Here is a 15,147-nt window from a genome sequence, read left to right as displayed (position 1 = left end):
TCTCACATCAGTTTAAGTACTCCACCTCCCCAAGAGGCGGTAGCTATGTTGATGGGAGAAAACCTCCTGTTGACATAGCACTGTCTACGCTGGGGGTTTGATGCAGTTATACCAACCTCTCAGGGGGGATTATCCATAAACCTGAGCGATGTAGTTATACCAACGTAAGTCTGTAGTGCAGACCAAGCCTTAAGGTTTCATTCTTCTGCCCATTACCATAGTATGAGTACCAGTCAATAAAATCAGTCACAGTACTGAAGATCTTACTGGACTTCCTGGAGGCTGGAGTCTCTGGCATTTCTTCCTTTCTGCCGTCAAAATTCTGCTCTGCGAGGTTTTTTTTTAAAAAAAATGTATTATTTGTTTGTTGTTTCAGGGGGAGAATAGGTTGCTACGGAATTGGGAATAGAAGTAGTAATTAGTATTATGAGTGTCACTTTTGATAGAAAGGCTTCATCAAAGAAGGTTTTGCAACATTCTTAAGGATGGTGAGACAGGATTCACCTACCTATGGAAGATTCTAATCAAGCCCCCACAACAATATTCAAAAAATAAAGTAACCGTGTAAATAACTTTTCAACCTTTAAACTAATTCCTCCCACTGCTCAAAAATCCTCAAATACAATATATGGATTCTTACAAATGATTACACATGTACAAAACTAAAATCAAGTGAGTGGTTTCACTGACTTAAATTGGATTAGTGTTGTGTATGTTTACAGGAGTGGGGTTTTACACCCAAATGGAGCTACTTGGGGAGAGCTGTACTCATCAAGACCTCAGATGAAACCATAGTACGTATATGTGGCAGAATGAAAACAGCGAAAAAACAACAAAACCCAACTGAAACCTCCCTCAAGGCATTCACAAGCACAAAACAGCTTCACTACAAACAAGGCCCCCTCAAAATGGTACATGTGTTTGGTATGCCATTTTAATTGTGTTTAAACAATGTATTACTTAAGTCATCTTAAAGAGATTTATTCAGACACATAAAGCCTAAAAGATGTGTTTTGTGCACAAATCCCAACATAAATCAAAACGAAATAATTCTCCTCACACACCCTTCAATTAAACCCTTTCATAGGGCTCCCTGCCGAGCAATGCCACTCCATGCCCCCCAAACCCCTTCTTCTGGCCCCCACAAAACACACTTTTCAAGATAAGGAGTACTTGGGGCACCTTAGAGACTAACCAATTTATTAGAGCATAAGCTTTCGTAGCTCACGAAAGCTCATGCTCTAATAAATTGGTTAGTCTCTAAGGTGCCCCAAGTCCTCCTTTTCTTTTTGCGAATACAGACTAACACGGCTGCTACTCTGAAACTTTTCAAGATAACTCCCTAAACAGCTTTGTCCCCCCACAACCATCCCTCCCTGACACAGCCCCCCCACTTCATCCCTCCCCCCCACCACCACAGCGCCCCACCCAATGCTTAATTTGTAAGGAAAGGGGTGCCAGAGCTCAAGGCATTTTTTTACGTTCCGAACGGAGGCACAAGCCCAGAGGTACCAGGGCTCGGAGCTGCCGAGCCGCGAGGTGGCGGGGCTCAGCCCTGGCACCGATGAAGCACTGCCCCACCCCGAGCCAGCCCCGCAAACCGCCCCCGCCATTACAGCCTTCCTCCCAGACAGCGCCCCCAGCCCGGCCCCGGCATTTCCGTAAACCACCGCTCCCCAACACAGCCGCGCCAAACTACCCCCCCAACGTCCTCCTCTCCTCTCCTCTCCCCCCGCGGGCCGCTTCCTCCCGCAAAGCCTCCCCTCGCCGTGCGGCAGAGCCCAGCGCGCTCGGGGCCCAGCCGGGGCCTTGCTCGCCCCGGCAGCGTCGCAGCTATGGCAACCCCCGCGGCCTAGCCCGGCCTACGGAAACGGAAGCCGGGCCCGGGGCCCTGCCACTCAGGGCAGCCGGGAGCGGCGGGGTGGGGCTGGTTTGAACCGTTGGCTGCTTAGCCTGGGTCCTAGGCTGGCAGCGGTCGCGTCCTCTCCGCGGCAGGGGGGGCCAGGCCCAGCAGTGCCTGGGAGAGGGTCGCTCCATCCCCTTGGACTGGGGGGGACTGAGCAGGGGGCCCGCCAGCCTGAGACTCCCCCCAGACCAGCATAGGGCCCCCCTAGAACAGGCCTTGAGCGCCCCTCCTGCTGCAGCAGCTCCCCCGTTGGGAGCCCCCTGGCGAGACCCCCCCCAGAGCGCGGCGGGGGCTGGGCCCAAGCCTCGACGTCGTGGACCGTGAGGTAAATGGCGCCGCGTGGTCGTGGCCCAGCAGGCGGATGGAGGGGAGCGATGGAGGGAAATTGCCTTTCCCCACGGGCGAAATCCCAGCAGCGGGGTCCGAAGGGGGTGAAAGCTCTCGAAATCGTGGGGGGAATCACACGTCGTCATGGCACCCGCTGCAAACTGTAGGAAAAATAAATCTGAGAGGAGAGGGGGGAAATAGCATCGCTCCTTTCCTTGCTGCCACCTTCCAGGGTTGGGCATGGCGGCTAGGTCGCAAAGTTCTGAGCAGCGGGCGGGAAGGTGGGCACAGGTTGCCAGAAGGTGCCACGTTGCTTCAAGTGATCATGCAAACTGGGGATGTGTGGACGAGGTAGCAAAGGAAACCTGTTCCTGTGGCTGTAAAGTTGACGGGCTGAGTAAGATAAGTATCGTGATTTATCTGTCCAACTGCTAACAAAGGTTGGGAAGCTGTTTAGTATGAGGCAAATAGTTCAGAGTTGTCATATATGTGGTATAACGAGACTTAAATGATAGAACATATAGATGAGGAAATGGAGGCAACCCACTCTTGGATGGAAAATTATTGAATGTTGAGTAAGGCAAAGGGTCTCGCATATCACTGATGGGTGTGGTATAAGAAGCTGAATTGATTATATATAGTGATTTATTTGTGTAATTTCGAGTGGGAACAGCAAGCCATGGACTACCTGTAAAACACTGCAATTAGCATAATCTCACAGTGTAATGTAGAACATTTTTATTATTTTAAAATTGAGGTAGAAATTAACTATAACAGGAATCCTTGGCTCACTGCATTTCCAAATTTCAGTTCAGTTTAAATGCAATACCAACCTTAGTATATGCATTTACAAATTTCAGTTCAGCACAAATGGAATATCAGATTAGAATGTTACATGATGGTATATGTTTCATAAAAATAGTTGAAGGAAAAGAAAGAGGAAAAATCCATTTTCCTCTTGATATGGAATGTTATTGAATGTTAGCGCCGGGAGATACATAGTATATAAGGGAGGAGACTTTCCCTCTCAGCTGAAGATGTAAATAGTGAATTGGATTATAAAACCCTGATTCTCCAAAGATATCTGTGCATGTACTTAAGTTTATTCACTGTCAATGGACCCAAAGGCTAGTGGGACTTGTTGGTGTGTCTAAAGTTAAGTATGTACATAGGCCTCAATTCTACAAACACCTACATTTAGCAATGATCATGGTAACGGCAGCCTAAAATATATAGAGATGGTGTAAAATGCAATCTCCTGAATGGGAAACCAGTGAATTTATAAATCATGGGATAGATAATTTGGAGGAAAGACATTTGTATGGCTCTCTCCTAACCCCCAAGTAAATCAGTGTTTTTAAAAATGTACAACTGAGTGTTGTATTTTAGCTATATCTTCTGTTCCCAAATAACTTTTAATCAAAATATTATTTGTAACGTTGTTCTTCCTGCTTTCCACGCTGTTTTCATTTGTAAGTGGTATCTTGTCACTGACTTCCAAGCAAGAAAAGCTATTTTTTGGATGAATATTATCTTGTTTAATAGCTTTTAGGGAGTAATAAGATGGGTTTATTTATTACCTGTATCTTGCCAAATGCTTTTTTTATGTGTGGTTATTGTTCTCCCTCCAATAAGCATTCCAAAATCAAACAAACATATTGTTTGAAAAACTTATCCTGAGTGTTAGCACTTTGCAGAGATCTGCTGTTTTGTATGTGTGTGAATGAATTTAGTGCTAATGAAATAGCCATATTGTTTTGTTTTTTTTAAGTAGCTCAAAAAGTGAGTATTTACATTTAGACATTAAGTACATTAATATTAATCTATAGAACAGTGAGGTTTTATATAATTTCTCTGTTTCAATTTAAATCTTGCAGGTTGGCTGTTAAGTGCACAATGAGTAGTGAAGAGGAAACATGGGAGAAGTTGGATGCGGAATTTGATCACTATGTTGTAGATATGAAGCCGTTTGTGCTAAAATTACCACATAAATCAGGTAAACTGTGCTACAAATTTGCATGTAAATAAACATAACAATCAGAAATACTCTAGTTTTATTACAGAATCTTGGTATATTATGAATCTCGAGTGTAAAATAATGACATCTGTATGCACATGTAATGCAGTCTGCTAAATAACAAATTAAGTACCACAAACCTAATGTTGCAGAGTGCATCATCATATGTGCGCAAGTTTTAAAGTTGATTTTTAGGTTATCTTTTAAGCGCCTTTTGTTAATACTATTTATTCAAGCTCGTCCTTCTTATTTTGATGATGTAAATGTACTTTTGCATAAATATATTAATTCCTGTATTTTCCAATTAATGAATTCAGTGGAAATTAAAATTAAAATAGGCTTTGACTTGGAGATTATGCCATTTATAAAATTGCAAGCATTTTTTTAGAGACCAATCTGTCAAGATCCAATTATGTTCATAAAATAAATAAATCCAGCGCTGGAACTTTTTAAACTAATAGTACAAGTGTCAGCTAATGAGTGATGTTTTATGAGCTAAGTGATTACTTCCTGTTAATAATATGTAGTTGATTTATAATCTTCAAATTAAGGGCCTGATTCTGCAAACCTTTGTTTACACTAATGGTTCTGAATTCCACAGGTTGTCTTGTCTTCCATGGAAGGATTTGTTTAAGTAAGGCTACTGTCTCAGGCTTTTAAATTGGATGATAAAATATTAATGCTCATGCAAACTGTATTTTGCAACTGAGGGCATGATTCTGAAGGTACTGACAGTCCTCAGCTCGCATTGAGTTTAATAGAAGTTGAGGATGCTCAGTACCTTGCAGGATCTGACATGATCAGAAGTAGGTTTTCATAGCATTTCAAAATAATGACGCTCTAATCAGATTACTTTCAATACAACAATTTTTATTTTACCTCTGAAGCAGACATTAGAGGCAATATTCTTCTCTGGAATTGAGACTAACTAATACTTAAAATTGTTTATATAATAATAGAACCCTGTAAACTAAGCATAAATATGAATCTACAGAAATTAGTTCTGGAATGTGTTTCTTTTTGTCCATTTGAAAATTAAACCGTTTTCATGGATCCACCATTATCTCATGTTCTGAGGCTGGCACACACCTTTCCTTTTAGGTGAAGGGTTGTTTTGATGGTTTGTCCTGAAAAGGCTAATGGAAGCAGAACTCTTCTGGAAAGTCCTGAGGGAAAATATTGTTCCTACTAGGGTTTGATAGTATGTATTAATAATCTCTTATCTTCAGCAATCAATAAAGGGTGCTAGGAGCCTTCTTCTCCAGCTTTGCCCTCACAGGCTGCTTTGGTTGATAGATTAAGCAGGAGGGGAAAACTGCTAGGGCAGTTGGGGGGGCGGGGGGAGGTCTTGGTTGAAGCTACTTAACAGTCATAAATAATTTTGTGAATTATTTTACACTTTTTGTTTTGGGTGATATACATCTTAATTAAACAAACTGGCTTCATGTCTTGGCTGACTCGCGTACCTCTGCAAAGAAACTTCTGGTGACAGAAAAATGAGAGGATTTTGGGATGGGGGCTGGATTTGGAAGGAATGAATGATAAATTTTATATGGATGAGTTTAGGCCAATGATGTTTCATAGATGTTTACAGCCAGAAGGGACAATTGTGATCGTCTAGTCTGACCTGCATAACACAGGCCATATGACTTCCCTGTGTTAACTCCCGATTCAAGTCCAATAGCCATGTTGAACTAGAATCTTTTAGAAAACTATCCAGTCTTGATTTAAAACTTCTCAGTGTTAGAGAATCCACCACAGCACTTGGGAAGTTGCTCCAATGATAAAGTATCTTCACTGTTAAAATTTTATGCTTTCTTTCTAGTCTGAATGTGTCTAGCTTCAACTTCTAGCCATTGGCCATACCTTTGTCTGCTAGATTGAAGAGCCCTCTATTATCAAATATTTTCCTCATGTAGATACTTCTAGACAGTGACTAAGTCACCCATTAAATTTCTTTTTGATAAGCTAAATAGGTTGAGTTTGTTGAGTCTCTCACTATAAGGCTCTTCTCTGAACCCTCTCCAATTTATTAACACCCTTCTTGAATTGTGGACACCAGAACTGGATGCAGTATTCCAGTAGCAGTGCAATAGTGCCAAATACAGAGGTCGTATAACCTCACCACTTCTTCTCAATATTCCCTTGCTTATACATTGAAAGATTATATACCCCTTTTGGCCACAATGTTATGCTGGGAACTCCTGTTTAACTGATTATCCACCATGACCCAAGTCTTTGTCCATCACTGCTTCCTGGATAGCATCCCCTATCCTGTAAGAATAGCTTACGTTCTTTGTTCTCAGATGTGACCTTACATTTGGCTTACTGAGAGAGACTGAAGGTGTTGGGAGAACTTTTTTCTTTGGCTCCTTGTTCCTGACTGGCAGATGTCATCAGGGAAGAACGAAGCTCATTGTTGGTAGAGGGAGGGCAGGGTGCCATCTTCTCTTAAGGAGGTTAGTCTGTAGTCTTTGCTCAAGAAGGCAACGTTTGATCCTGGCAGTCTGGTTATCATTTAGTATTTAATCTTCCATATTTGGTAGCGTATGGGAAGAGCTGTGATAATCCAGAAGCATCAGATTTCCTTGACACTTGTCATTTTTGTACATTTCTGGGAACAGGTAATGAATTGAGTTGGTAGAAGATAACCTCTTAGTGATGGATGAATACCAAGTGTGTGTGTATGTTGATACTGCTGGATGATTCAGTTGTCCTCAGTTGTGAGCTGTTTTTGGTTTGCCTATGGATTGCACGGGAGAATGCAAGGCTGCTTTTGGGTGAATCCATTTTTTCCTTGCTGGCCACCTTGAGAGAGTGGTACCTAAAGCATGCTATTATATAGAGTTTCACAGAGTTCAATCTTTTCTCCCTTCGTGTTCAGCATGTACATGGGGACATTGGGAGGTATGGCTTGCAGTATTTTTAGTACACAGCTGATACTCAACTTTTCTATTGTGCATAACCCAGCTAGTGCTGCCAAACACTTGGCTCAGAGTCTCACTTGGATGAATTGGGGGCATGGATGACAACTAGCTAGTTGAAACTCAGTGGGGATGAAACTGAGATGCTGCTGGTAATGTTGGGGGTAAGCAAATAGAAATCATGGTGAAGATTATATTTGTTTGAGGATATGTGCCTGCTATTTGTAGCTAGAGTGTGCATGTTTGGGATGTTGTTGGGTAGCAAGCTGATATTAGAATATCACAAACCACAGTGTTGAGGAGGGTTTTAACTCCTATATGACAGACTAGGAGATTGAGACTCTCTTTTGGATGTGAACCTTACTACTTTGATCATAGAAAGATTAGATTACTGCAGTGTACATGGGACTGTACCCTAAGTCAACTCAGAAACTGAAGCTGGTTCAGAAAGCAACATAAACTATTAAGTGATGTAGTTCTCTGGGAGTACATAACACTAGTTGTTCATGATCTGACTGCACAGGCTCTCTATAAGTTTCCAAACTGAATTTAAAATGTATGTTTTGAGCTGTATAGCATGGAAGTATTTCTATGGCACTCCTCTTAAAGTTAGTACGGAATTCAATTTTGTTTTTCTGTGATTTTTCTAGTGGATAAATTATGTTTTTCCGTTTGTGCTTTATTTGACCTGAAGTTCCTTTCTATGAAAAATATACTCATCCTTGTAAAATTTCATGTTCTACCTTAAAACTTCCTTTGTGCAAAACTTAAATTCTTGGTTGAAGAGAGAGACATCTACAAAATTATGCTGTGGTTCTTTAACTTCTGCTGTTCTTAAGTTTGTTCTGTTTTCTGATAAAGTCTATTGTAATGGAATGTATTTTTCTAGAACGTCAGAGATGTGCACTCTGGATTAAAAAACTCTGTGAGCCCTCAGGAGCAGGTGCAGGAATTATGGGTAGAAAGAATCGGAACTTGTATGCAAAATTGTTGCTGCATATGCTGAAACGAGGAGTTCTAGAAGGCCCTTTTACACATAAACCTGAACCCGGAATACTGAAAACCTTGCCTTCATATATGGTGGGTATTTATTTCATTTTTATGGAGAACAAACTTGGCTAGTTCATAAATGTAGTTTAAAAATTATATATTTAAGTATTCACTTTTGTTTACAGACGGAATCAAATTCTGCAGTGATTTCAGTGGAATTGCAAGGAGTGAGTGTTGGCCTACCACTTGTACCATAGGTCCCTTAATAATTTATAACTGCAGTTGGCAAACAGATTTCTAGGTCTTTGTGAATTTTTTTTATGTGACCTGTTTTGTTTCTTCTTCAAATGAAACAGAAGTTCAGAAAGTGTTGAAAGATGCCCTTTTGATTGTATCTGATTAGTTGCTAACTGATATTTACAGATAACATAAAATGTGTTTAAAGGGACACAGTCAGTATTTTCAAAGCTAGACTTGAACTTCAAATTGGTATTGTGAAAGGAAAGAGTTTTGTGCTTGAAGCATAGGGCTCAGAAATCTGATGTCCTGGTGTATTCCTGGCTTTGTTGCAGACTTAGATGGGTAAATCAATTAAATACTCTACATCTATGTTTAAAAAAAAAAAAAGTGTGTGTGGGGATAATGGTTCACATGGGCATTGTGAAGGGTAGGGCCTGACTTTTAGTAATTCTGAAATTTCTGCCGCTCCCATTAACTTCAGCACTTTGGAAAATCAGTACTTTAATTTATTAGTATTGTAAAATGCATTTAGCTTATTGGATGAAAGGCATTACTGCAGCGGTATTGCTACCCAATTTTTGGTTTTGAAGTGTTCTTTGATTTGATATATGTTTGGGTTAAACAATAATAAATTGATTATTGGATTGAGAAAATATTGATGATTTTCTATACTAAACTAACCATCTCTGATCTCTTAGGCCATCCAAAGATTTTTTTTTCCTTGTTTGTTCTTTCCTCTTCCCTCCCCAACTTGAATGTCAAAACCTAAAAATAATTAATGTTTTAGAACAATGTTCTCTGTGTGTGTTGAGGATGGCTTCATGTTGAGCAGGGCCCCAAGGTAATGGGAATGCTGGGGTTGGAGGATTGGGCTGTGAACCTTACTACTGGAAGAGGCAATCGGGTCTGGATCATAAGGTGCTGGATTAGTGCAGGAAGGTTGGTCACTAACATGGTATGTAACTAAGCCTGGTTCTGCTCTTCAGAGTTAGTTAGCAATTTATGACACTGTTCATAGAACAGTTTTGTTAGCTATCAGTAATACAGGCTGTGCAAAGATGTTCTGTGGTAATAAGTGCTATGTAAACTTATAACTATTTTCCCTTATATCCGGGACTCAATATTCTTGGCCCCCTATTTTAAGCATCCATTCATGCACTCATTGAACTTACTGGCAAACTCCCTTTGACTGTAGTGGAAATGGAATTGCATTCTTTATGCTGCTACCAAACCACAAGCAAGTGATGATAATGATAAAGAAGGGTTCATATATTCCTGTTTTTTTTAAAAGTCTAGATCTTACAATGTTAATCTTTTCCGATTTACTGGATCTTTAATTTTTTTTAAATATAGTCAATCTATTTTGATGAACCAAATTCAACGAGAGCACAGAGTGGGAGCCCAGAAACTTTACCTGACTGGGTCATGGGAGAACTAGGAACAAGTGAATCGAAACTGGAGGAATCGTGGAAATTCTCTTCTAGAGAGGAGTCAGCTTTGGTAGCATCACCACTTGCCCATAGGTAAGAATTAAAAATCTGAACTTTAAATAATGCTTATTAACATGTTGAATTGAACATAATCTTACTGTAAAGTGCTAGTTTTTTGTGTATAATAACAATATGTTAAAAGAACGTTAAGGTTGCAAAGTCAATCACTCAAAAGTTTGGAAATGTCAGAATTAAGGTTGCCTATACAATGTGAATTTGGCCCTTTGTGAGTAAGCACCATGATAGTCTTTAATTACATGATCACAAACTATTCCCCTCTCCCCCACTGCTCCAATTCAGTCTTCCTGCCCTTTCCTCTCTCCCACTCTCTGGCTTTTACAATCCTCCTTCTTCTTCCCTTACCTCCCTTTGCCAGGTATTCAAATCATTCTGTTTCCTCTTACTCCTTGTACCCTGAGCATTGAGAAGCACAAGAGAGAGTCTCCTTGTTTTCGGTTCCTGTGCCTGGCTCCACAGTGGCCTTCCACAGCCAAGAAGAGCAATTGCAGGGAAAAGCCTACCCTCCGGAGGAGCCCGGACTCGGAGCATGCTCAGTGCAGACTCTTAGGAAATTTAGCAGCCAAACTCTAACAAGTCTCTACTGAGCATGTGCAAACTGAAACTTTTGGGAAGCTTATAATTTGGCTATGTTTGGGCAGTTTGATGGAGATCACAGAAATGGCAAAAGGTACATCCCTCACTCCAGTGTGTCCTCTCTGCCAATTTTAAGTCCCTGATCCAAAGCATGGAGGTGCTAGAACTTCTCAGCAAAATGATTGTAAGAATTTTTATTCCCATGGGCAGAACAATTTGTTTTTCCTAGTCTTGCTCTGAGAAACAGTTGAATGGTTTTTGCTGAAGTTAAAAAAACAAAAACAAAACCTTCAACCTAAAGCAGATAGCCAGCAAGGAAAATTTCAGCCTGAATGGTTAAAGTTTGGCAAAGTTTTTTATAAGCAACTGAAAGCAGGGTCTTTTAATAGAAAGTGTTGGTCAACCTTAACTATAGGTGGAGGGTGCCTACTCCACTTCTGATAAGTGCATTCTTCAAACCCTTTAGAGATCAGAAAATCCTCACAACACTCTTGTGATGAGTGTAAGTGAATATTTTACATCATTTGACAGATAGGTACACTGAACCGAAAAATCCAAGGCCTCAGAGGGAGTTAACTTTGGATGCCTTGATTAGGACTTAGGGTGGAAGTAGGCAGATCCAATGGAGTCACACAGGCAGAGTCAAGGAGAGGCCTTGAAATCAGTGCAGTTTCTCTTGCAGGTCTCCCAAGATTCGGGATCTTGGGGAATACACTGGTTCTGGGCAATTATTTAGGACATTACTGATCAAAATACATGGTTTAGAACAAGAATCATCTTATGACATTATGTTAAATTTAACAAGATGTGTATATTGTGTTGATCTTACTTCTGTCTTCAGTTTGTTTTGTGCTCCAAGCTTTTTGACATATAATTTAGTAATAGACCTCTTTATTATTGTGTGAAATCTCTTTTGTCCATGACACTGGAAAATAGTTTTAACTAAATAATGGAAGTGAAAAAGGAACAAATCATCTATTGATGTGAGGGATACTCTAGTAATATGGAAAAACAGTTGATGAGTTGACTTCTGCAGGAAACTTTTTAATATAATCACTTTAGGAGCTTTGGGAACAGCTCTCTGAATTACAGTGAGGTCTCCAGATTGACACTTGCAGTTGCTGAGAGTATTGATCAGCTGTCAGATCTCTGGGTGCCTAACCTGACTTTCCTTAATGAACTAAATATAAAACTTACGTTCCTCTTTTAGCAAATTGGTTACCTTGGCAAATGTGATGTTTTGACTAGAAATGCCATTTGGATTTGTTTTATTGATATGTTCTTTGTTAGAAAGATATATTTACTTAAGTCTCCCTTATTTATTTAATATTAAATATTTAATTCATGCATGTAAGGAAGCATGCTGTCCTGGCCTGTGTTCTTCTGCAAACTGCAAATTCTTCTGCAGTTGTCCCTAAATCTGTAGCTCTTCCTCTAACCATACATATGAGGGTGAGGTAATATTTGAGATGTCAGCTGGTGTAGTTTTATCACTTCCAGTTGATCCAGCACAAATTAATAAATATACAACCTGCTAAACAAACAGAAAAGTGCACAAGAAACTTTTATTTCACATGTGTATTTTTATGGTGAATAATTTATTGCAAATTGGAACTGAAGTTTAATGCTGCCTCATAAATTTTACAACCACTTCTACTTGTCCTTTGAAAAACCTCTTTTAATCTTAAAAGATTTTTCCCCCTTAGTGTGTTTTTGATCACTTTATAAAATCTTCCTTTACTTAGACCTTTTTGTATGTGAGGCATTTCTAATGACATTTTAGATTATGCTGTTTGTGTGCTAGCCCTTTTTTATTTTTTATTATTAAAGATGCAGTCTTTTTGAAGTCTTTTTCTTGGGGCTCTGTTAAGCAGCTCTTTTGTGTATAAATCCTGTGTAAGACTGTGGAACATCCTCCTGTGTTCTGCTAGCAGACATTTTCTATCAGTGCAGTAGTTCAAAGGTGGGCTGTGCTCTGATAGCAAAGATTGGCCAAAATTTTCAAGTCTGGATACTTACAATTAGGAGTAAAAAGAAAAGGAGTACTTGTGGCACCTTAGAGACTAACAAATTACTAACTAACTGCTACAATTAGGAGTGAAATCCTGGCTCCATTGATTTCAGTGGGTGTTTTGCCACTGATTTCAGTAGGGCCATGATTTCACCCTAGATACCCAATTTTCAAAGGCACTGAGCACCCACATCATTTTTATTTAGATGATTAACTGTTGATTTAGGTGCTCAATGCTAGCCACAGTCGAATTTGACATTTTTGCTAGAAGATTTCAGTATTTTACCTCTCATTCATTTGCACAACACTGGACCTTTGGTTTTTAAATCCATTATTTTTCTCTCATCTTACTCAAATGTTTTTGCCTGTGGAGGCTACATTTTTTTTAACCCAGGCATAATTTGATAGGTGAGGAGTAAAACTTTCAGAAGTCTTATTGAAAGTCTATAGAAAAGTAAACGTGATTTTTTGGCTCCTAAGTCAGTCACTTAGGGGCTAAACATTTTACCAGATGGCTTCACTTCCTTCTAACAGTGACTTAAAATTTGGGTATGTCTTAATGTCCATTAAACCTGAGATAACACGTGTATCACATTTGATACTCTTAGTTGGTCTTTCAGTTGCCTTCACTCATGCTCACTGATATGGATTTCTTATCTTGAGTGTAGATGCCAAGCACAGAGTTAGAATATCAGCAGTTGCCATGAGAGTCCCGGCACTACCATGTTACTCCTCTAGGTTTGATCAAACATCTTGACACGTCTTCCCAAAAAGAAATGTCTAAATAGCAAAGGAAAATAAAATACATATGGCTAGATTAACTTTTAGGCTTGGCCACCCTTGAATATGGGGAGGTGTGTGGCTGTGCCACCCTAAAAATAGAACCAGAAAGGCTTTGTGCTTTAGAGATGCCCGTCTGAGACACGATTCCTCTGTAGCTCCTCTTTTGTTCTGAGAGTGGGGCTGAATAGGTGTTGAAACAGGTTTCGTTAGCACTGTACAAGATGCAGCATACTCCTCCTCTCTTGCATCCAACCAACTCTGGTATTCAACTTGTGGGTGATGTGGCTGGAGTCCATACCTCCATCTACTTTCAGCCTTCCTTTTCTCTTTCCTCCAACTTGCTTGCAGGGAGAAATATCAGGGAGCGCAACCCCTTCTCTCTACCCATATCTGTACCCAAGATCCAGATAGGTCCTATGCAACTGCACGGGGATGTGTGGTGGTGGAGAGTCTTTACCTCACTTACTTTCCTGTTTGGCTACATAACACTAAGATATATTTCTAGACCATAGTTGGCAGCTGTTGTGGTTGCATCTGGTACCTGAGAATCCCTCTAAAGTTCCAAATAGTCTGTTCAGTGATTGTAAAAATGACCCCCCTTTACTCATTAGAGCTGGTCTCTGTGTGTATTCAGGTATCTGCTTGCTTACTTACTTACTATATCTGCTAACTTTAGAGGGGAGAGGGAGGAAACCTTTTACTAATGTTCTCCCTGTAGAATCAACCCAGTTCAGGCATTATGAAACTTGTTGCTTTTTCTGACTTTCACATCAGCAGAAGAATTGTTAACTAAATTCTAAGTGCCAGGCCATCTGCCCAGATTACACATCTAGTTAAGCCTGTGCAACCACAGAGAACAGAGTTGCACAGACGACACTGAGGATACCCTCCGACGACAACAGGGTTTCATGGGTGTAAGTAAAGAGCAGCATTTGGCCTCGTAATCTTTATAGCAAGTGAAGATACATGATGCAAAAAGAGCATAACATAAGTTTCAGATCTCAATCTGTGTTTCCCATGATGGTAATTAAATAAGCCTCATTCTACTTCTAAACTGAGCAAATTAAATATTAATTGTGACAGTAAATGTGGAACTCCATTATGACATTTTTTTTCAAAGCCACTTTTCAGAGTAGAACTGCACTTTTCATAGAATCATAGATTAGGGTTAGAAGAGACATCAAGAGGTCATCTAGTACAACCCCCTGCTCAAAGCAGGACCAACCCCAACTAAAACATCCCAGCCAGGGCTTTGTCAAGCCGGGCCTTAAAAACCATAAAGGAAGGAGATTCCACCATCTCCCTAGGTAACCCATCCCAGTGCTTCACCACCCTCTTAGTGAAATAGTTTTTCCTAATATCCAATTTAGACCTCCCGCGCTGCAACTTGAGACCATTGCTCCTTGTTCTGTCATCTGCCACCACTGAGAACAACCTAGCTCCATCCTTTTTGGAACCCCCCCTTCAGGTAGTTGAAGGCTGCTATCAAATCCCCCCCTCACTTTTCTCTTATGCAGATTAAATAAGACCAGTTCCCTCAGCCTCTCCTCATAAGTCATGTGTCCCAGCCCCCTAATCATTTTCGTTGCCTTCCACTGGACTTTTTCCAGTTTGTCCACATCCTTTCTGTAGTGAGGGACCCAAAACTGGACCCAATACTCCAGATGTGGCCTTACCAGTGCTGAATAGAGGGAAATAATCACTTCCCTCCATCTGCTGGCAATGCTCCTCCTAATGCAGCCCAATATGCCTTTAGCCTTCTTGGCAATGAGGGCACGCTATTGACTCATAGAATCATAGAAGGTTAGTGTTGGAAGGGACCTCAGGAGGTCATCTAGTCCAACCCCCTGCTTGAAGCAGGACCA

General features: G+C 40.5%; 1 protein-coding gene across 4 annotated transcripts in view; it reads left to right on the top strand.

The window, feature by feature from the left end:
- The first annotated feature begins 1,664 nt into the window (after nucleotides 1-1,664).
- The window catches only part of CEP112 (centrosomal protein 112), a 357,759-nt gene continuing 344,276 nt past the window's right edge, over nucleotides 1,665-15,147 (top strand). For 3 of the 4 annotated variants that reach the window (XR_014714068.1, XM_084647480.1, XM_084647479.1), the window contains exons 1-4: nucleotides 1,667-2,231; nucleotides 4,111-4,229; nucleotides 8,064-8,254; nucleotides 9,758-9,927. Coding sequence is in view for 3 of the 4 variants with exons in the window: in XM_084647480.1 (XP_084503606.1) it covers nucleotides 4,130-4,229; nucleotides 8,064-8,254; nucleotides 9,758-9,927 (461 nt within the window). In the remaining variant the exon portion in view is untranslated. Of the gene's footprint in view, nucleotides 2,232-4,110; nucleotides 4,230-8,063; nucleotides 8,255-9,757; nucleotides 9,928-15,147 lie in introns of all 4 variants that reach the window. The other variant, XM_084647481.1, reaches the window with a different exon arrangement.

The sequence above is a fragment of the Lepidochelys olivacea genome (assembly GCF_965140295.1).
Source record: "Lepidochelys olivacea isolate rLepOli2 genome assembly, chromosome: 14".
Lineage (NCBI taxonomy): Eukaryota > Metazoa > Chordata > Testudines > Cheloniidae > Lepidochelys > Lepidochelys olivacea.
This window is presented reverse-complemented; position numbering and strand designations above follow the sequence as displayed.